This window comes from Sylvia atricapilla, chromosome 18, assembly GCF_009819655.1.
Source record: "Sylvia atricapilla isolate bSylAtr1 chromosome 18, bSylAtr1.pri, whole genome shotgun sequence".
NCBI lineage: Eukaryota > Metazoa > Chordata > Aves > Passeriformes > Sylviidae > Sylvia > Sylvia atricapilla.
This window is the reverse complement of record NC_089157.1, coordinates 1,871,813-1,893,070: the sequence shown is the minus strand read 5'-3', so window position 1 is coordinate 1,893,070 and position 21,258 is coordinate 1,871,813. Positions and strand designations below refer to the sequence as shown.

The 21,258-nt window shown below is 55.2% G+C and overlaps 4 protein-coding genes across 11 annotated transcripts in view; 1 reads left to right on the top strand and 3 right to left on the bottom strand.

Annotated features, from left to right (window-relative positions):
• Positions 1–3,131, bottom strand: part of TMEM104 (transmembrane protein 104) — a 44,634-nt gene extending 41,503 nt beyond the window's left edge. The window contains exons 1-2 of one of the 6 annotated variants that reach the window (XM_066331947.1): positions 3,113–3,131; positions 1,697–1,818 (exon numbers count right to left, since the gene is read on the bottom strand). In XM_066331947.1, coding sequence (XP_066188044.1) covers positions 1,697–1,741 — 45 coding nt within the window. In that variant the 5' untranslated portion in view covers positions 1,742–1,818; positions 3,113–3,131. Of the gene's footprint in view, positions 1–1,696; positions 1,819–1,948; positions 2,681–2,890; positions 2,998–3,112 lie in introns of those variants that run through there. The other 5 variants (XM_066331946.1, XM_066331948.1, XM_066331944.1 and 2 more) reach the window with 5 other exon arrangements.
• LRRC59 (leucine rich repeat containing 59) overlaps positions 1–21,258 on the bottom strand; it is a 159,989-nt gene that overhangs the window by 36,077 nt on the left and 102,654 nt on the right. The gene's annotated exons all lie outside the window — the stretch shown is intronic.
• Positions 3,732–8,136, top strand: NAT9 (N-acetyltransferase 9 (putative)). The gene is made up of 6 exons (XM_066331941.1): positions 3,732–3,957; positions 4,651–4,760; positions 5,692–5,826; positions 6,041–6,100; positions 6,278–6,372; positions 6,460–8,136. Exons 1-6 carry the CDS (start codon positions 3,881–3,883, stop codon positions 6,604–6,606), a joined length of 624 nt encoding a protein of 207 aa, XP_066188038.1. The 5' UTR covers positions 3,732–3,880; the 3' UTR covers positions 6,607–8,136.
• Positions 9,403–19,275, bottom strand: NHERF1 (NHERF family PDZ scaffold protein 1). 3 transcript variants are annotated; one of them, XM_066331939.1, is made up of 6 exons: positions 18,854–19,275; positions 12,760–12,921; positions 11,846–11,999; positions 11,270–11,310; positions 10,598–10,697; positions 9,403–10,466 (listed from the first exon to the last, which is right to left on the bottom strand). In XM_066331939.1, the coding sequence occupies exons 1-6, from the start codon at positions 19,238–19,240 to the stop codon at positions 10,309–10,311; spliced, it is 1,002 nt and encodes a 333-aa protein (XP_066188036.1). In that variant the 5' UTR covers positions 19,241–19,275; the 3' UTR covers positions 9,403–10,308. The 3 variants fall into 3 exon arrangements, with proteins under 3 accessions (XP_066188036.1, XP_066188035.1, XP_066188037.1); XM_066331938.1 differs by having other exon boundaries at positions 9,403–10,482; positions 10,599–10,697; XM_066331940.1 differs by having other exon boundaries at positions 9,403–10,461; positions 10,599–10,697.

Sequence of the window (21,258 nt, the reverse complement as noted above, 5' to 3'; positions counted from 1 at the left end):
TAGGAACAAGTCCATGTGAGAAATAACTGGAGGAGGGGGACTGAAATCCAAAGAAAATAATGTGGGTGTAAACACATTTCTGGAGAAATTGATATTTCCTCTCTAGTTTTCTAATTATTTTAAATTGTTTTTTCTCTCTAACTTGTAAAATTACAAAGTACATGAGGCTTTTTTTGTTTGCTTGTTTTCAAATCACTTCCTTCTACCTGAAGGTCTCTGCTGTGGGTTGGGGTCTCCCCATTTTTTCTGACCTGAGCACAAGTAGTTACAACACTGCACCTTTCAGGACCTTTTATTTCCAGTCAAGCAGGAAATATCCAAACAGAATTCTAATTCAAAGCCTGCTTGCCATTTTACCAGTAGGAAGATGAGTGTATTCTGAGGAAGGGATTTTACTTCCTGAAAGGATTTTATCTCCTCTGGCAATGAACTTTTTCAGCGTCCAGAGACAAAAGAGAACTCTGCACTTGGACAGGACCCCACAGGCTATGAATTTAGCTCAATTTAAGATCAAAAACTGCCAAAGTTGTTGTGCTTTAGTGGGGTTTTTTTAATACAAGTCAGAATCCCTTCAGAGGAAAGCCCATAAAGAGCAGTGTATTAGCAGACTTTTCTGGGTGTGGAACAATTAACATCAGAACTATTCCCCAGTGACCCTGAGAGCCTTTCACTGGCATAAACACAACAAATTGATCTTTTGCTGAACATCCCAGAACAATGATTTTCCTTTGCTAAAGCAGAAATGAGAATTGTGCCTGTAATGTTCAGCCTGGTTAGACATCTTCAGGGAAAGAGGAGAGTCTCAGCCTTTGAGATTACTCTAGGAAATTCATGCAGCACCAGCACAACAACATAAGAGCAGGTGACACTAATCTTTGAGGGTTCAGACATCCCAGTTACTGTCTTACTTCTCCATTTTCTTAGTTGTGACCTATTTCTGCAGCCTAATATCCACTTCTCCTACACTTAATCATTAACGTGGAAATGAAAATTTTAAAGCATGTAAAATCCAACACACAGATTTCAGGGCTGGTTCTAAATTTATTGAGTTTATTAAAAAAAAAAAAAAGTTTATAAAGTGCTGCTTTTAAAAGCTGACATTTTGTGAAGTCTTGTGGCTATGAAAACCAGTATTTCCAGTAACACAGGAAAGCAGTAATTGGCTCTGCAGTTGCACAGGACACCACATTACAGGGAAGAAACCTCTTAATTACTCACTTTCAGTGAAGTGGTATGAAACAAATTACTGCAACAGCTTTAGCTAAGTAAACTTTGAGAAATTCAAGGGAAAATGTTTATATAAAGCAACAAAAGGGAAGAAAGTAGGATAGTTCCAATATCCCTGTCCCCCCTGTTTATGATAATGACAATTTGAGTTGACGAAAACATTAACAAAATGTAAGAAAGTGGGCAGAAGGATGAAGAGCTGGTATGGGACATGGAGCTCTTTTGGCACTTTTAAATCTATATTTTAAGCACACATCATCCCTTTACTTTATGAAAGTGATCTGTGATGTCAAAAAACCCCCATATAACTACAAACACTAAGCATATTTAACCACCCTTTGACCTCCATCATCTCCTGAAATGCTGAGGTTATGTCCATGAGGAAGTAGGATTTGCAAACACAATGCTGAGCAAAGACAGTTTTGAAAAAAAAAGGCTTGTGACCAAACCCACAAAGAGTGGAACTTACATAGGGAGAGTAAAGCTCTCCGGTGTCAGTGATGCCACCTGCCATCAGGAGATGGAGGGAAACCCCAGAGCAAAGCCAGAAGGGTTTTTGGGAGGGTGTTTTCAACTTCTGTCGCCTTTAACCTAGGGAAACACCGTAACACTGTGTTATCTTTGCTGGAAAAAGGAAGAACTCACAAGCTTTAGCACATCAATTTTCTGGTATTTGAACAGATTTCAGCAAGACCTTGCCCTTCAGACAGACCCCACTCACCAGAATCCCTTGGTTCAATACTCTGTGAGGAGTTTTCATACCTGTTAAACTGGTTTAAAAGCAACCAAAAAGCCCTGCCCTTTCACAGCATGTGATGACCAAACTTCATCTTCTCCAAACAGCCAGAGGGGCTGTTTCAGACAACTACAACCTCAAGAGGAAAAACTACTGCCTTGAGGATCATCTCAAACTGCTGCTTCTAATGCAGCTACTACTCTTGCAAACATGTGCCTCCTGTAAACCAAAAAACAAGCCTAAAGTCTCTTCTCCTAAATTCAAGTACAGAAATAAGTAGACAAATGAAAATATTGGACCTATTAAAGACACACCAAGATGCTTCTCACACACCAACATTTCTAAAGCAGAAGCATTTGGGAAGCTTTATGTTGTTTAAAAAAAAACAAACCCTAGACATGTATTGTGGAACTAAAGCCTTCTGGAAGCTTTCCGTGTCAATGATTAGCCATCACTGAATTAAGAGCTTCACACTTCCACATGTGCTCCAACTCAACCACACTAGCTGGGACAAACCACCAGCACAAGCTAAGCTCTACTAAAAAACCCAGTTATAAGCTTGTACACCCACGCTGAATAGCAGAAAAGAATCAGGCAGCATAGCTCACTGAGGTCATAACTGGACCAGTCTCAGAAGAAGAGATCAAACACCACCTTTTATAACAAACCTCGGCTCAAAACACTGAAGCCAAGCTTGGCAAACCCAGAGCAAGCAGCAAGACAAGGGACACTCCAGGGCTCCCCGTGCAGGCCCGTGCCCCGGGAGGGGAGAACCGGCCCCAGGGCCCACCGAGGGCACCAGGGCCCCCCGACCCCGGCCCGGCGACCCCCGAGGTGCCGGACGGAACGCTGCTGGTCCCCCCGACCCTCCCGGGGGAATTTCCCACTCCGCACAGAGCGCCTACAGGCCCCCAGCCCACCGCTCACCGCGCGGCCTTTGCCCCACGCGCGGGTCCCAGCGCTCCGGGGCACACCCCGCCCCACAGCAGGACTCTCCCCCAGGCCTCTCCCCGGCCGTCGAGCCCCTGCGCTGTGCTCATCCCGCGCTGTCCCCACACAGGGCCGCCCCCAGAGCTCCTGTGAGGGCCGCATCCCGCCCGGAGCCCCCCGGGACCGCCCGGGACCACCCGGGACCGCCCGGCCCCTCACCGGCGGCAGCAGCTCGTGCCGCGGCCCCGCCCCCGGCCGCGCGGGGGCACTCACAGCGCACGCGCTGCCCGAGCGCGGAGCCTTCCGCGCACGTGACTGCTGGAGGGGCGGGCCGAGGCCAAGGCGCCGGCCGCGATTGGGTGAGGGTAAGGGACGGAGCACGGGAGGGGATGGGGCGGGGCCTGCGAGGGGCGTGCACACGAACGGGCGGGGCCCAGAAAGGGGCGTGGAACAAAAATTGGGCGTGGTAAGGAGGCGTGGCCGTGCAGGAAGGGGCGTGTCCAGGGGGGGCAGAAGCGCTGCTGGGACAGATCAGGGGCGGGGACAGGGTGAACACACGGACGGCGATTGGGCAGCGGGAGGAGCGGGGCCGAAGCAGAGGCGGGGCCTCAGGGAGCCATTGGGCGGGGCAATGGGGCGGGGTAGTGGTGAGGCGGGGCGTGGGCGGGGCACGAAAGGGGCGGGGTCACGTGGGGTGGGGCGATGACGCAACACATTTGCGGCAGGGAGGCGCTGGGGTGTGTGCGCATGCGTGAAGGGGGTCGGGCAGGCACACGTGACCTCTCGGTGTCGGTTGTCGTCGGTCCCGGAGCCCCCCAGCCCCGGGAGACCCTTTGGGGTGTTAGTGCGGGGGTATTGCTGCGGCCTGGGAGATCGGGACAGTGAGAGCCGCCCCTCGCTGTGGAAAGGCGCCAGGCCACGCCGCCCCGTCCCTTGGCCTCGCCAAGGACCAGTGGGGTGTTGGGTCTGTCCCTCAGTGCAGAGGCCATGAAGATTAACGAGGACACGGTGCTGCGAGGAAAGAAGGTGACGCTGGTGCCCTACACCGCTGCACACGTGCCCCGGTACGTGCCCCATGCCCTGCTCGGGCACTCCAGCATGGTCTGGTTGCGCTTCTCCCTTTGAGGACGGTGTTGGGGTCAGGAAAGGTGTTGAGTGCCCGCTGCAGGGCCCGCCTTCCCCTGTGAATCAGTGAGGTGCCCTCCGTGCCCAGCAGCACCACCCCTGGCAGGGCTGGGCTCTGTGCCAGCTCTGCTGTCAGGGAAAACTTCACCTGTGCCACTGGGAAATAGCTGCCTGTGAGTGAACACCACGGCTCTTCTGTTCATTGCGGCCTTTCCCTGGTGCTGGTGGAACAGCAAAGCTTCAGTGTGTTCAGCCAGGTAGATGTTTGATAAATTAGGCATGCCGACAGTTTGTGAAGTAAATCAGCACAAAGTTACCAGTGTTAGTGTTTTGTCAGTGTCCTGGAGGTGTTGTGTCAGTGTCACTTGGGAGAAAATGCACCAAAACTCAAAAACATCAGGTGTGCATGGGGCACTCCAGACAAAGCCACAGGATGGGCAAACTTCCCAAATTTCCACAGAGCACTCTGTTATATAAGGGACAGAGGCTTGTGGATACATTTTAAGTTGCCACAAAAGCCGGGCTGGTGTTTCCAGAGCTGCTCTGTGATGGCCTGACCCTTGGAGCACCGGGAGGGGTCCTGCAGTGGTGCTGCAGCTGGGGCAGTGACGTGGGGCCGGGTCCATTGCCAGGTACCACGAGTGGATGCAGTCGGAGGAGCTGCAGCGACTGACAGCCTCAGAGCCCCTCAGCCTGGAGCAGGAGCACGAAATGCAGCGCAGCTGGCGGGATGACGCTGACAGTGAGCATCTGGAATGCCTCCTGAGGGAGGGTGGGAGTGGCCCCTTCCATTCTGGGAAGGACCCACAGTGAGCTGGGAGTGCCCCACGAGTGGGTTCCCCTAAACCAGAGGGGATGTGAGACTTTCTACAACAGCAGCTTGAACTGCTTTTCTCATTACAGCTGGTATATACTCAGGAAAGTGGAGAATATTCACTTCCTCGAGCTGTTTGTGTCCTTTTTATGCAGTTTTCCAGCGACTGTAGTGATTCATTTCCCACAGCATTTTGTGCAGAGCTAAAAGTTATGAAGCATCACTTCTGCACAGCTGACAGTCTGATCGTTGCAAAAAGGTGGAAAGAGGTTGTATTTCTCCTTGATAAATGGAATGATTTTATGATCACCTGGTTGAGGTATGTTGATTGAATTGGTTCCCTGACTCTCCTACAGGTAATGAATCACTGCCCATAAAAGCCTCGTAGAAATTTAGTGAGCTGGAAAATACTGAAGCTGGCAAAGACCTCAGTCTGGAGTATTTGTCTTAGGTGGCATTAAAAACCTTACTCAGAGTGGCAGTAACATGAGCCAGGTGAATCACTCAGTCAGCTTCTTGTGCACCAAACAATTCTTTGCCCCAACTTGCTGCTGAGTAAGACAAGGCAAGGAGACCTCAGACATGGGAAAGAAGTTTTCAGACTTAATCCACAGGCTGTTTCTAGTCTTGGTGTCTGTGTCACCCTCACAACAGGTTTTTCCAAGTATTTCTTTGATTTCTGCAGGTAGGAACAGGCACATGTGTTGTGGGAAGCCACATTATGAACTCTTCCTTGCTGTTAGCACATGGAAACATGTTGTTCCTCTATCCATTATACACCTTTAATGTCATTCTTTGGTAATTTATGAATAATTGTCAGCACACTCTGAAGATGCTACCACATTCTTGTTTCCCCCAGAGTGCACCTTCATCGTGCTGGACTCTGGTCTCTGGCCTGGGCAGGCAGAAGAGAACTCCATGGTGGGGGATGTGAATCTCTTCCTCACCAACACCGAGGACCCAACTGTGGGCGAGATTGAAATCATGATTGCAGGTCAAGTTCTCCTTCATAGCTTGGGGCTCTCTCACTGTGGTTGCATGCTGCAGACAGATGTTGATGTTTCCTGCACCAGCTCTTTAGTGCTTTACCATGGCTGTTCAGCCCTGATCAGTCCGTGGCGTGTCCAGGTCACAGCCTCTTCTGAGAAGTGTCTGGTGTGGCTGGTTTTTCTCCCCTAACTGGATGCTGACTGTGCTGTCTCTTTCAGAGCCCAGCTGCCGTGGCAGAGGGTTTGGCAAGGAGGCAACTCTGCTGATGATGGCCTATGGTGAGGGTGGCTCAGTGCATGGGAACAGGAGTGTGCTGAGGCTGGGATGGGGGAGCACGTAGTTACTGGGGATACAGGCAGGGTAGTAAGGGATGCATCTGCCCCACAGCTGGAGTCCTGTGCTTTTGTAGATGTGGCTCGTAACAGAAGTGTCTCTCTCTCTGATTTCTCCTGCAGGAGTAAGAAAACTTGGAATCACCAAGTTTGAGGCTAAGATTGGTCAAGAAAATGAAGCCAGTATCTGCATGTTCAAAAAGCTTCACTTTAAGGAGGTGCAGTAGAAGCCCATCTCCCCAGAGAATGTGAGCAGCATTTGCCCTGTAGCTGGGATTGAGCTGCCTTCTCTCTGTGTGCTGCAGGTTGCTGTGAACAGCGTTTTCCAGGAGGTGATGCTGAGGCTGGATGTCAGTGACCAGGAGAGACAGTGGCTCCTGGAGCAGACAAACCACATGGAGGAGAAGAGCTACACTGAGCTGAAGCAGCCAGCTGGGGTGCTGGACACCTGACAGACACTTCCAGACAATGGCTGGGTTTCCAGGGAGAAATTGGATGTTATTGCAATGTCTGGGTGTGGAAGACACCAGTGAGCCAACACTGGAACTGTTTTCATCTGTCTCCTTCAGCTGCTTTATCATCTTGTCAACTTTGCACTTTGCTCTGCCCGCCAGGATTACTGTCTGAAATTTGGACCTGGAGAACATAGGTTTGGCTGGGTATGACTCTAACTTTGATGTGCTGTTCCAACAGAGCCTAAAATCACCAGCAGTTGATTCCTGGACAAGCAGAAACTTCTCTCACTGCTCTTGAATCAGGATTCATCAGCAAGGAAGTTTCATATACAGTCTTTTTCACTCCTGAATAAAAAAAATTCACAAAAATCTGAGGCGTCTGAGCACTACATGGAGCTCAGCAGCTCTCTTTGGCAGCTCAAAGAGTGGTTTAGAAGTTGTAAAGGACAGCAGAGACTCTTTAAACCCAGTTTCCTGGGGTGTGGTAGGTTGCAGGGAGGCACTGCTGGGTCCTGGCAGGGAGAAGCCCAGATGTGGGGGAGCACAAACAAAGGGCAGGTTAATATGATGGAAATTGTTGATACTGGTGGATCAAGACTAGAGCTGAGCCCCAGCACAGTGAGGGGGCTGAGAGTTGCAAGAGGCTTCTGAGACAAACCCCCTTCAGCTTCAGGGCTGTGCTCCAGATCTGAAAACCTCAGGCCAGCAGTGATGTGCTTCCTTTTACTTGGCTGCTTTGATGAAAGCAAGGAGGAGAATGCACTGAAATGAGACAGCTCTCTTCTTCCACCAGCTCAGGACTTGCTCTGCTGAGCCTAGAGGCTCCGTTTGCTGCTCTCCACTAAGATAAAGATGGATGTGGGGGAAATACCTCTTACTGGGGGGCAGATATATTATGGGCAGGAGTGATCCAGCCTCTGCTGCAGTAGATCTGAGATGTATGGATGAAAAAGAGGCACTTGCCTGACTCCCACTGGACAAACTTCCCTGTGCAGTTACTCAGCTTGACCTCTCCTGCCCTACACATGCTGTCCACAGCAGGGAAGCTGCTAAGAGGAGAGGACAGAAGGTAAGAAGGATATGGTATTTTCCTACCATAACAGCAGCTGTAACAGCTAATCCTAGACCACAAATTACCTGTTTCAGTAATGGAGGATCAGGTAATAACTTTCATATTTGCCCAGGGATGTTTTGGAGCTTGGCAGTCTGTGGAATTTTCAGTGTTGCTGTGCCTGTATTTTTAGGGCCTGGGGGCTTTAGTTTTCCAATTTTAGCTAATTTAAATACATGAGTCCTGTGACTAATATTAAAGCCAAGCATGGGAACAGTGTCTCATGGCATTTTAAACAAGTATTTAGTGTGGACTTAGTTGTAGTGAAAGCTGTGTGTGGTAATAAAGTGAAGAGCAGCTCTACTTCCCTCTGGGATTACCATGACAAGGGCTACTAATCCTCGTGCTCCTCGTCACCTGCTGCAGGCAGAAATGGATTCTGTCTCCAGAACAAGATTTGCAGAACCTGCTGGGTTAACTCCTGGCTCTGGCACTCCTCCTGTGAAGCGTCTCATCCCTCTGCCAGAGGAGCAGGGCCAAACCAGCAAGAGTGTTGTAGCTGGGCTGGGATTTGCTCCCCTAAAACCCGACCAAGGTGGGAAAAAGAATTTCTTTTAACGTCTGGTGCCGGGGGAAGGGGCAGGGTGACGTCCTGCCGCAGCTCCCCGTGCCCAGCTGGTTGCTCTGGAGGCAGTGAGGGCCCTGTTTGGCATCCCCGGTCCCGGCAACGCCGGCGCTGCCCCGGCTCCGCGGGCGGCTGGGAACTGCCTTTCCCTGGCAACCCAAAACAAAGTTGGGTCTGTCCCGGAGCTCAGCCCGCCCCAAAGGCTGGGGGGAGAGTCCCAGCAGGGCTCACACATGGTTCCCACAGGGAACCCAGTGCCCAGCTGCTCTGACCAGGCCAAGAGGCGAAAGTTTCTGCTGGGACCCACTGGGTGCCCCACTCCTGCCCTGCATGGGTTGCCCCCCATAGCATCCATCCCAGGCAGGGGTGTCCTGCTGCCCCAATGGCACGAGGATGAGAAAACGGGGGATAGGGGCTCACCTTCCCTCAGAGGACACATATTTGCAGGATGGGACAGATTGGAATGTACTCCCCCAGCTTCCAGGAGGAAGTGACAGACTGCATATCCCCCAGAAATCTGGTGGCACTTTGTCACTTGGGTGTCATTTGAGGTGCAAAGATCTGTGACCACGTGCTCAGGTGGAAGAGCTTCTTTGCAGATTTGGAGCACAAAACAAGAGTGTGCAGAAGGGGAGGAAGTGAAGATACTAGACCAAGGCCAGGCACAGCCCTGCCTTGTCCTACTGAGCCACCCAGGGCTACATCCATTCCTTCAGAGGGACAAGCACCCCTCTCACTGATCCCCCTCTGCCTTCCCTCAACACAGGTGCACCCCAGGCTCATCCCAAAAACCCCACAGGGGTTGGAGGCACATTTAGGCTGCCCCCAACAGAGCTGCTGCCCTCCAGCCTGGCTGGCAGACCCAGATTAGAGCTTTGCATCACCCCCTCCCACTCCCCAGGGGATTAAAGCTCATTAATCACCCCTAGGCATTAACCCCCACTGGGACCAGCCAGTGCCTCTCCAACACACTCAACCTGTCCCCAACCTACTCCCTGCTGAAGAGTACCCAAACCAGGCCCAGTGTCCCCTATTACCTGCTGCCCCCTAAGCTCCTGGCCACAGCAAGCTCTCTGCACCCCTTCAGGCTCTGGAAGGATTTAGTCTTAAACCAGACTTGTGAAGTCAGAAACGTTTATTCCAGTAAACACAATTTGTCTTGAGCTCAACAGTACAACAACACCTGATTGTAGTACATGGAAACAAAACATCCACAGGAAGAATTTCCACAAAATACAGGTTAAAAAAAAAAAAAAAAAAAAAAAGATGTGATTGGAAAAACACTTATTTCAGGAAAAAAGTTTATGAGAAGCTTTTAAATTAAACAGTGTTGGGTTCAAACCCTGATTGGCTCTGTCTCTGAGAGAGTGCAGGAGCAAAGGAGACTATTATTGCTTGCTGTACGGGCTCCAGACACCCTCTCCTCTCCCAAAATTGTCCCAGAGCAGGGTGCTGGGCACTCTCCAGTGCTGAGCACCCATATCCCTCCTTGCAGCTGAAGAGGCAAAGGGACAGGGTCATTGTGGACGGAGCTTGCCAGGCCAGGGTCAAACACCCTGGCTGTGGTCAGTGGCTGGGCAGGTGGGGTTGAAGTTTTAGTGTAGAAGACACTAAAAGCCTCAGGTTTTGCAGTTAAAGGGTAATTTGAGGGGATTTCAAATGGAGATGGGGTTTGGGGTGGGGAAAAAACCAGGGAACAGTGGGGACCAGGAGTGTTGGGCATCAGGCCACACCAAATCCTTGATCCCTCCCAAACCCCTGCTTGTGCCTACTAGGGTGTGCAGGGCTTCAAGGTAGGGCTGGAGGAGCACCCTGGGGATGAGCTTTTGGGAGGGGGCATCCCCAGCACCCCCGGCCCAGAAGCCCTCTGCAGGGATGCTCACTGGCCACCAAACCCCAGCACTTGGGTCAGGGAGCAGCCCCACATCTCCACCAGGAGCCCTTGGCAGGGAGGAGAGGAGTGCAGGAGAGGTGGGTATGGGGCTGGGAGGGGCTAGAAGACCCTCACCCTGCCTCAGGGCCTTCACAGGTTGCTGAACAGTTCATTTTTCTTGCTCCAGTCCATCTGGGGTGCCCTCTTGCTGGTGCGCTTCTGGTGCGCCCGCTCCTTGGCCACGGCCAGCGGGATGTCGAGGTCCAGGAGGGAGCCAGATGCTGAATGGTGTTTGTCACCCTCCTGTGTGTGAGTGTCACCCTCCTGGGGATGAGAGGCGGCGTCAGTTGCACTGTGTCCCCCTGGACAGCCCCATGGAGGGGGCTCAGCCCAGATCTTGCTTTCCAGCCACCACCTCCCCCCAGCATCCCCAGCCCTACCTTGCTGTGGGTCTCGCTGGAGTTGGGGGACATGGCTGGTGGCGTGGGGCTGGACAGGGTCTCAGACACCGAGTTGGACCGTGGCTCTCCACCGTTTTCCTGGGGGCAGCAGGGAGGGAGTGTGAGCTCCAGCCCTGGGGCTTGAGAACAGCCTCCAGGGTTGTAAGTCCCACCCAGGGGGCCATGAAATCCGTCATCCCCCCAAGTAATCCCCTGCAAGCTCCAGGCACATAAATACCTCTAGCACTGCCCATTCAGGGCGGGGAAGGATTAAAGCCCGGACTGACTGCCCTGGCTTTAGCAGGAGCAGGAGGGGGAGGGTGGCTGCAGGGCTGGATGCTACTTCCCTACTGCAGCACAAGGGCTCCCAGTCCTGGAGCATCAGAAGGCAAAAGAGGAGAACAGTCACCTCCAGGACACTCAGCACCACAAGCACTCCCCTTCCTGGAGGACACCAGTGCTTGTGTGGCAGCCTGAGACCACTGTGGTATCTGGTGGCATCACCCACTCATGGGTAGAGGGGACATGAACAGGAGGGTCTCTGACTGGAGATGGGCACAGATGGAATTAAAATCAAGACAAGGTGTGATGGTGCAAACCATTATAAATCAAAGAACAAAAGCATGTAGAAACTTGGTACAATCCCAAATGCACCATAACAAGGCTCTTACCTTCCCTATATCACCATTGGCAACTGGTTCTGGCAAGGGACCTGTGGGATAAGGACACAGGCACCGGGTGAGGATGTGTTTGCTTTGTCCCCTTGCCAATGGAGGGCAAGCCAAGGTTGTACACAGCCAATGTTCTCACAACACTGTCCAGCATCTAGCCAGGTCCTGGATTTTTTAACCACCCACTGCAGCCAGCCCGTGGCACAGGGGAATTCTGCCAGATACATCCCCATGATGGCAGCTGTGACATGGAGCCCAGTGAGACCCCCTCCCCATCCTCCTGGGGACCGTCACGACAGCAGAGGAAAGCAAAGGGCAGCAGATGCCTGTTTGCTCCCCAAGCCATAAACCCTGCCAAAGTGCAGCTGAGGGCCATAAACCTGCCCACGTCAGCCCCACCAACCTGGCATGGGGCCCTTGGCCAGGCAGGGAGATGCCAAAGCCAGGTGATTCTGCTTGGCCCCACGGTGATAAGACCACCTCCCAGGGCTCAGCACCCTTAGGTTTGGTGAGAAGGTGACACAGAGCCAGCCGAGGTGGCACAAAACCCTCCCAGCAGCACAGTCCCCAGCCCACCTGTCAGGTGCTGCTCCGAGGGCACCACTTTGCACTTCCTGAAGAACTCATCTGTGAGGACATCCACCACCAGTAGCCTGGTCTCGTCACCGCTCGCCTTGATGGCTGCCACCACGTCACTGTGCTGCTTGCCCTCCATGCACACACCATTCACCTGCAGGCGCCACATCACCACTGAGGCTGGGGCACATCCATCCCTCAGAAGCACCGTGGAGGGCTCAGGTACCGGCCTAGGTACCAGTCATAATCCCAGCACAGCCACCCCATAGCCCCCACAGGCATTTGCAGCCTCGCAGGGATTAAGAGTGAAGCCAGAGAAACCTCATTAAAAGCAGATTTTCCTCTGAGTGATTGGCATGGGATTGAACGGGCAAAGCTGGCAGGGAACTCCCAGCAGCGTATGGACTGGGGGCTGGCACAAAACCCTTGTGCCATGCCATGGCCTCCAGAAACCCCAAAACCTTCACCCCAGAAGAGGCAGCAGCCCCACACCCTGGTGAGTAGCAGGGCTGGGGCTGAGTTGGTCCTTGTTTTTATGGATCGTCATCCCACCTGACACAAACCTGAGCTCATCCCCACCCCGGTCACACCTGACAGCAGGACTTATGACCGTCATGCACCTTGTCCCCAGCCTACCCCACCCCAGGGGCATCCCGGGGACAGGGGACAGTGCTGCCACTAATTAACCCCCAGATCGCTAATTAATGCTCAGTCCCAGCCCTCCACAGTGCTGCACCCCTGGGTGGGGACTGGCAGGCTGGTGCAGGTTGGGTGGCTGTGCCATGAGTCACCACCGGCACCAGGGACACCGCGTGCCTTCCTGACCAAGGGCAGCTGTCTCCCAGGCACCAGGACGTGAGGGAGTGCCAAGCTTTTCAGAGAGGTCCCTCAGAGCTCCCCTCACCCCAGCACACCTCGATGATGCGGTCCTGAGGGGCCAGCCCTGCTGCCTCAGCCGGGGAGCCGGGGTCCACGGCACGCACATACTGCCCTGGGCGGCTCTTGTCACTGTGCAGGTTGAAGCCGTAGCCATCAGGGCCCTTCTTCATGTGGCACAGCCGAGGTCTCAGCTCATCCTGCAGTGGGAACAATCTGTGGGTGAACTGTTCCCAGACCCCCCAACACCCAAGGACAGCACCAGGAAGCCCAGACAGCCGCTGGAGTGGCAGGGACACCATCCTCGGGTGACCACCTGTGGGCACTGACACCTCAAGACGGGATGCAGGATGCCAAACACCCTATGATCCTGGGCTCTAATTAATTAATTAGGTGCAGGGCACACTAATTGCAGTGAAACATTGAAGAAACATGTTATCATATGTGTGATCCCAGACCACGCTCTTCCTTTTGGGATCAGGATTGCGACTGCCATGAAGGTGGAGGAGGAAACACAGGCCAGGCTGCTGGGAAGCACCCCTGCTCCATCCCATTCCACCCAGGAAGCTTTGGAGACTAGAGAAGTCTCAGGTGCTGGCACAGGGCCCCTCCATCACCCCCCTGCCAGCTGCAGCCCCTCTCCATGGCAAACCCAGCCATGGGCTCAGGGACATCCCCCACCCCACAACACCCCACAGCCACTGTCAGCAGGGAAGGGTACACAGGGCTCGGGCAGGCAGCTGGAACCCAGATGGAGCAACTGTAATGCTGAGGCACCTCCATGCCCCAGCATGACCTTTCCAGGATTGCAAAACAAAAACCAGCTCCACTGCAGTGGTGTGACTGGGATGTTCACTTCTTCAGGAGGCAACACCCAGCTCATCAGTACATGGTTTCACTTTGACCTGTGGATCCACCAGCACCTGGAGCCAGGGAACCATGCTGGAGCAGCCACAGCCACTCACTTGATGCCCTCTAAGCTCCCCACACAGTGAGCAGCAGGAAGAAGCAAGAGCATCCCTGGGAGCCTGGCATACAGGAACTGCCAGTGGGAGTGGGTTGTCCAGGAAGCACCAGAAGAACCAGGTGACACAAACCAGACACCTGCATGTGGCACTGTCAGAACTGCTCTGACCCTAGCACCCAATACCACTTCTACAATTCATATATAAAATGGTTTGATCCCACCCTGACCACCAGAACCTGAGCTTTAATTGGGCTCTCCCAGCAGCCAAGCCTCACTCAAACTGCTGGAATATTCCTCACCAAGGGGGCTAGTATTTAATCTCTCATCCAAGACAATTTTTTCTCTGTTGGTACCCGTAGCATCATTGAGGACAGGCACTGCAGGAATTTGCCCTCCCACACCTGCACCAGGGCACTCTTTACCCCCTGCACAGCACTCTTGCATCTTGCCATGAAACACCTTTGCCCACTGCAGGGGAAACCTGGGTCCTGAGGTGCTGACAGCCCATATCTGACACACTGCCATGGCACATGGTCCCACATGGGCCGGGGTGACGCATTTACAATTGCTAAGCCAAACACTGCGATAAAGCTCTGATAAAGCCCCGATAAAGGCCCATCCTCTTGCACAAGGCCTTCCTTCCCGGTCAAGGCTGGCTGCCACCCCAGCACCACTTGACAACGCCCTGGGAAGGGAAGTGCAGGCAGCACCCAGCACATCTGCCAGGAGTGAAGGTGATCCTGAGGTGCCTCAGCACTGCATGCAGGACACGCTCTCCATGTGGCTCAGCTTCACATGCCAAGTGCAACAGCCCAGCTGTGGATTCTCTGGCTCAGAGGAGGACTGTGACTCCCTTGACTTCACCTCTTCTGCCCTCCTGTCCCCTCCACAGGGCAGCAGGTTCACAGGGTGTGAGGGCATCCTCCACCCAGGCAGAAATCCCCAGCAATGGTGAGGACAGACAATACCAAAAATAAGGACAAAAGGCAGGAGCAGCTGGAGCCTGACGGAAGGCAGCACCTCCAAATCCCTGCCCTGGCTCGACCCCGAGCACGGGGTTCAGGCTCTGGAGCACCCACCCTGCCAGTGCCCTTGGCAGCGCTGTGGGGTTGCTCCACGCCGATAGCTCAAGACAAAGCCAGAGGGAGCACCCAGCGAGTGGTGCTGGCAGCACTCCCGGGCAAGGAGGAGGAGGAGGGAGGTCTTAGCTCCCACCCATACCAACAAAGCCCTGGCAGCCTGGGCTCCCTGAGATGCTGGTGCCACCCATTTTTTGCGGGGATGGGAAGTCCTGCAGGTTTGACAGATGTCTCAGGACACTAGGGACAGGTCATGGTGGTGAGGGAGGCACTGATCCTGCGAAGGCAGCTGGCCAAGGACTCAGTGCAAGGGTAGCCCAGCCGAACCATGACCCGGCCCCACAGCATCCCCCCACCCAGTGGCTGGCAGCTCCTCCAGCACGGCACGCCAGGCTGCCTGTGCCTTCCCCATTACAGAAACCCTGCGGGCAGCCACCATTCTGCCTCCCAGAGAGGAAAACAAATGCATCCGATCCTCCAGCAGCCGTATCCTGCCCATCTCTGGGGAGAGCACCTCATGGCAGGGCATCCTTCCAGCCCCAAAGTCCCCTTCGGGCTGAGCAACGTGAGGCAAGAGGGTTTGGGGCCAGCACCCGGGATGCGAGAACACCCGTGGCTATGGAGCTGCGGAAATGCCCCTAATTTCTCTAAGCTGCTGCATCCTGTCCTGCAAGGCCAGCAGCTCTCCCACCGCGCTGGGACACGGATTAGTGGGCAGAGCCCCGTTACAAGCAGCTACAACCTCTGTCAGGGAGGGCAGCGGGGGAAGCAGGAATCTGCCCTCTGCGCAGGCATCCCGTGCCCCCCTCTCTTCTACACCCAGGGAAGGCAGAGAGGCCTCCGTCTGCAGTGATGCCCTTGGGATGAGGACTTCTGCAGAACTGCACTGCTGTTCCTACCCTGAAACAGGATTTGGGGCACACCCAGACGCTTCTCCCTCCACAGCACCTTCAGCTACCTGGCAGGACCAGCAATCCCAGGACTGGGGGGAACCCCAGCTGCACAGCATGTCAGGACTCACTCCCCATTTTCCAGCCCCCCAATAGCAATTTCAGGGCAGATTCTGAAGCCTCAGGTCCCAGGAAATTCCCTGCAGCCCTACAAGCAGCCTCAAGCCTGTTGGCGGCAGCAACATTCCCAGTTACTCGAAGAGAAACACAACAGCTCTGAGGACGCCTGAGCCAGCAAATTCACACGGGTCCCAAAATCTGGCGCACACATTCGGGCTTCATACAAAGGGGATGCAAAGCAGCCTCCTTGCAGCATCCCTGTCACGTCCTGTTTGACTGGAGCTGCTTTTCATGCAGCTGCCTCGAGAGGAAATTTAATTCACTTCCTAATTAAACACCAAGCTACCCCAGTGCAATGCTCCCAGTGCTGGGGGAACTGCTCCCTGTTACACTCTGAAAGCTAGCCCTGGGAGGCTCTCCCAGGTTTTACAAGGAGGGATGAGCCTTGCTGGCAGGGAGGACTCTAATTTAACATTAAATTTGCAAGAGGGAAGCCCGGGGCTGGTAGCAAATGTCTTGCCCTGGTGCCAGGGCACAATGCTGCCAAGCAGCCGGTGCTGCCCTGGGAACACTGTGTGGTTTGCACAAAACTTTCTCAAGACACTCCTGAGCAGTTGAAGCTTCCTGAAACAAACATGGCAGAAAACGAACTGTCACAGCTCTCGGTGGGGGGACAACCCCACAGCACAGGGCCCCAGGAAATGGGGCAGACCTGAGGGGTGTGAAAGTGTCACCACGCTGGCTCAGCACTGCACACAGGGGTGCATGGATCAGCTCCCCAGGGAGGCTCATAACCTCCACTGCAGCATCAGGGGGATTGACATACTCAGGGTTTGATAGGAATGAAAAAGGAGCCCATGATGAGTCCCCCACTGCTGCCCCAGGGATCTGTGGGAGTGTCTGAGCCCCTTGGCAGTCCCAATCATGCAGGACCCAGCACGGTTTGGCGAGAGAATAGATTCTGCTGGAGGGTGGGAGACGCTAAACATTGCTCACCACAAGCAGCTCTCCCAGCTCTTGAGCGTCTCCAGGCTTGTTAAACAAATAAAGGCAAGTCCAGCCCCATAAAGCAAACAGGACTCTGACATGTGCAAATCTCCTGCTTCCCCTATGATCCCAGGGAATCCCACCAGCCCACAGTGATGGGATGGGGCTGTGGGAGGATGGAGCAGCCAGCACCGGCTGCCTGCCAGTGGCCAGGAAAAGGCCACCAGTGTGTTCCTGTCTCACAGGAGAGAAATCCCTTTCTGCCTGCTCTGGCTTGGCATCCCACCTGGCATCTTCCCACCCTGCTGGGGTGCCTGTTTGGGGCGATGTCTCTAAACTCACTTGCCTTTTCCATTGGGCCCTGCCCCAAACCGCAATATTTCCTGCTACCTGTTGAGAAACTGTCTGGGGCTTGAGGCAATGCTACCCCATGTCACCTGCTTCCTGCCCTAGTGAGAAATAAAACCGCTAGTAGAGAAACCACCGGTAGTAACTGTACATGAGTTGTGCTCCAATCCTGCTCCCTAAGACTGTCCCCCAAAGCCCATGAGGTATCTCCAGCTGGGGTTGTCTCCCAAACTCTTCTGGGGCATCTCCAGCTTCCTAAGCTCTTTCCATCACTCCAGCCAACACAACGAGCATGAGAGGGCTCCATCCTCTTTGGGGGCCACATGTCCTCAGCCCCCAAGCCTGCCAGGGGACTCACCTGAGCTGCATTAACAACATCCCTTTTATTTTTCCCAGCCCATGCAGAAGTCTGGGAGCAGAAAGCAGAACACAGACAGTCTCTCTAGCCCTGAGGGAGTGCTGGCACTGTGACATACGGAACAGCAGGCACATTCTCCCTGCATAGGGCAGCACTGGAGCCTGGCATGGGGCCACACGTGAGTGACACGGGATGATACAGTGGACAGCGAGCAAGAGAGACAGCACAGGGATAGAGCACGGCTGTTCCCACCCAAATAAGCCCATCAAAGAGGTGCTGGAGTGATGTTTTAGCCAGGCAAAGAGACCCGTGCCTGCAGTGGATCAGCCCAACCAGGGGAACAAGAGCGAGGCTGAAGTTCACAGTAAAGAACCATCTAATCCTCAGCAAAACCCTATATGACAACAGCTCAGTGAGGCACCAAGGTCTTCCTGGGGCTCAGCATCAACACTGGGAAGACTCCACTTCTCTGCACCAACCTCTCTGGGAACAGGTCATAAGATCTCCCCAGAAGGTTCTTCACACTGGGGACACCAAGACGCTGCAGCCCAGAGAACCATCCACATGTCTGTTGTAACAACAAACACGTCTTTGCTGGGTAAATAAAAAGCACTATTATCTCTCAGAGCCCAGAGCGTCTCTTAGGAACCGCTTGGGGCATGAAAGGTCAGCTGTTTCTCAATTCTTCACCTTTCTACATCACTTTGTTTGTGCAACTGCTCACTCCCACAGCGTGCTTAAGGCTGACATTCCTGAAGGAAGTTACCTGTGGGGACTGACTGCCAGGATCAAGCCCCCAGCCCGGGAAGGGCTCTGCTGTCTCCACTCCACAGCAGACACCGAACACACTCAAAGCAGGAGTGACTACCACCAATACCTGCAGTCTCATCCCCAAAATACACCCTCTGCCGTGGGTTTTTTGCTGTATTCTGGGGTGGATTAGTGCCAGCTGCCCTCAGTCCAGTCCTGGGCTCAGCGGCACATCCAAGTTCGCCGTGTGGCTTTTCTCCCCCCACTTTACCAGCCCCAGCACAGGGATGGGCCGACGGGCTCCAGGACTCCGCGGGCTCAGTTATGGGTCCAACCAGCCCGGCGGGCTGTCACTGGCACGGCTGGGAGACAGGCTCATCAAGGGGAAAAAAACCAAAACAGAAACATTAAAATAAAAAAGGCAAAGCAGTCGGGCGCGGCAGGACCCGGGGCTTTCTGGGGAGCCGCGTTTAAAGCAAAGCAAGAAAAAGAAAAAAAGAATCGAGACCGAAACTACACACGACGCCCGGGGCAGACGCGGCTCCCTCTCGCTCGCCGGTCGCGACCCCTCCTCCTCGGACAACACCCTCTGCCCCGAAAACTTCCCAGCCCCAGGCCCCGGCCTGCCTTTACCCGCTGGTCGCCGGCGCTGGGCTCCCGGGGCTCCGGCGGCACCGGGTCCGCCTGCCCGCCGATCAGCGGCGGCTCGGCAGCCGCCCCGCCCCGCTTCGGCAGCTGATCCTCGGCCGTCGAGTCTACGACGAGGAGGCTGACGGCACCGGCGGCGGCGCGGATCCGCTCCACCACCTGCTGATGGCTCTCCCTCTCCACGTTCTCGCCGTCCACCTCCAGCAGCCGGTCCCCAGCGCGCAGCCCCGACTGCTCGGCCGGCGAGCCCGCCTCCACCAGCCGGATGAACTGGCCCGGCTTGCCCTTCTCGCCGTGCAGATGGAAGCCGTAGCCATCCGGGCCGCGCTGCAGGCGACAGAGCCGCGGTGAGGGGCCCGCGCCACTGCTCATGGCGGGGGAAGCGGCGGGAGCGGCAGCGAGCCCGTCCCGCCGGCGGCACTCGGCGCACTGCGCGCCAGCCCGCCCCCCGCGCGCTTTATACAGGGGGCGGGGCGCCGGCCCGGCGGCGGCCAATGGGAGCGCGGGATGGGCCGGTGCCCGCCAAATAAGGATCGCAACGGGCTGTGTCTATGCAAATCTCCCGGCGCTGTTATGCAAATCCGTGCTGTGGGTATGCAAATGTCTTCTGCCCCGTGGGGCGCTCCGGGCGCGGTGTCCCGGGGCCTGCAGCGGCACCGCACCGGGCCCCGGTGGGGTCCGACCGCTCCCTGGGGCCAGGGCACTCCCCCGATGGAGTCCGACCGCTCCTTCGAGAGACCGCCGCTCCCCCGTGAGGCGGGCCGTTCCCCCGCAGCCACCTCCGCCTCTCCCTGGGGCCACCCGAGCCCACCGATCCTCGCTGAACTTCCCCCACCGGGGATCGGCTCTGCCGCCATCCCAGAGACAGTCCCCACGGTGGACGGAGATCGGCGGGACGCTCCCAGCCATTCCCGCTCCGCGGCACATCTCGGGTGGTCTCTCGGGGAACATCTCTCCCATACCCTCGCCCGGTCCTCGAAGGCTGCAGTCCGTCCCAGCGCTGATCCGATGTAGAGGGTGGAGGGATGCTCGAAGCTTGGACAGTAAAATAAAATTCCCAAATCGAAACTGCCTGGGAAAGCGGGCCGGGAAGTGGGCAGGGAACTGGACTGGCAGTGGAAATGAGATACCAGCCCTGTTCCCCCAGCCTCCTCTGAACCTTGCTCAGCACCCTAGAGCTGGGGGCCCGAGGTGGGGGAAATGGAGGCGATTTGCTCTGCCCTGGCTCCATGTTCTCTGCTCATGGACTGAGAAGCAGAAATAGCTGCAGGGGTCATGAGCATGTGAGATCCTGGGGTTTAGGCTCAGCCAGGGCAGAGCAAGGCAGCAACAAGCCTGGGCTGCTCCAGCCATGCCGCAGGGCTTCTGGTGCCAGGCAGAGCTGCCTCCTGGGATTGTCCCAGAGGATGACACAGAGGCACCATAGGTGTCTCCCGGTGCAGGGCCTGGCTGAAGTTCCTGAGCAAAGGTCCTCAGGGCAGCCACGATCGCATTTAACCGAGCTGCTGACAGTCAAGCAAGGCGGAGACAGCTGCATGCCATGGGACTTGTCTCTCACAAGGCGCTCTGCCCCAAAATCCTGCTCAGGAAGCCCAGCGGCCGAGGAATCCCCCGTGTGCCCGGGGTGGCCGTGCTCCAGCTCCGCGGGACTCAGCTGGGAGCCGAGGGTGGGCTCATTTGTTTCCTCCACTCGGCTGAGCATTCGGCCGCGGCCGCTGAGAAAAGCGGCCGAGAGCAATCCCACGGCCGCCGGCGGCAAATGCCTGCGGAGAGGAAAACCAGGGCAAACGTGCTGTGGTATCCTATCCCAGGACAGGGGGATCTATCGCCCTTTCACAGCCGGCCCCTTGGGAAGGGGGTGAGCAGCACAGCCCCACAAGTGAGCTTCTTGGAAGGGCAGATGTTAGAGCACATTTTGGGTACCCTGCGCTAAGTCAGGAAGCAAAACCCAGCTCCAGCAGGGCTGGTTTGAGCACGGGACCTTGATAAGGACGAAAGGCAGCAGCAAAGGAAACAGCTGAAGCTGCTTTTGGGTCCAATAGTGCCTGCGGGATGGCAGGGCACAGGCAGGACCGTCGCGCCCCAGCTGCCTCCTCCTGCCCTTTGCATCTTGGAGTGAAGTTAAAGGAGCTCAGGCAGGAGGGGGGGAAGAGAAAAGAGCCAACCTCTGTTTGTGTTGAAGCCATCCAGCATTTTTTTGCAGACATCAGCCAAGCGGCAGCAGCAATGCCATTGGTGGGAAGACGGAGTTATTTGGGGAATGCTGGACTCCGCACCATGAGAACAGCAGGGGAGGAGGTTGGTTTTAATTTAACAGACCATGTTTACTCTTCCTCTCTCACCTTTGGTCTGTCTGAAATGTGCAAGGAAAGCACTCCCCAGCCCGGCAG

What these genes read in the sequence shown, in the direction of transcription:
- NAT9 (XM_066331941.1), top strand. Translation starts at nt 3,881, where the DNA reads ATGAAGATTAACGAGGACACGGTGCTGCGAGGAAAGAAGGTGACGCTG. An exon ending in GATTGAAATCATGATTGCAG is followed by an intron (nt 5,827 to 6,040) that starts GTCAAGTTCTCC and finishes TGTCTCTTTCAG; the next exon opens with AGCCCAGCTGCCGTGGCAGA. An exon ending in TCTGCTGATGATGGCCTATG is followed by an intron (nt 6,101 to 6,277) that starts GTGAGGGTGGCT and finishes TTTCTCCTGCAG; the next exon opens with GAGTAAGAAAACTTGGAATC.
- NHERF1 (XM_066331938.1), bottom strand. Translation starts at nt 19,240, where the DNA reads ATGAGCAGTGGCGCGGGCCCCTCACCGCGGCTCTGTCGCCTGCAGCGC. An exon ending in CCAGCGCCGGCGACCAGCGG is followed by an intron (nt 12,922 to 18,853) that starts GTAAAGGCAGGC and finishes TTCCCACTGCAG; the next exon opens with GATGAGCTGAGACCTCGGCT. An exon ending in CTCGGAGCAGCACCTGACAG is followed by an intron (nt 11,311 to 11,845) that starts GTGGGCTGGGGA and finishes CTTATCCCACAG; the next exon opens with GTCCCTTGCCAGAACCAGTT.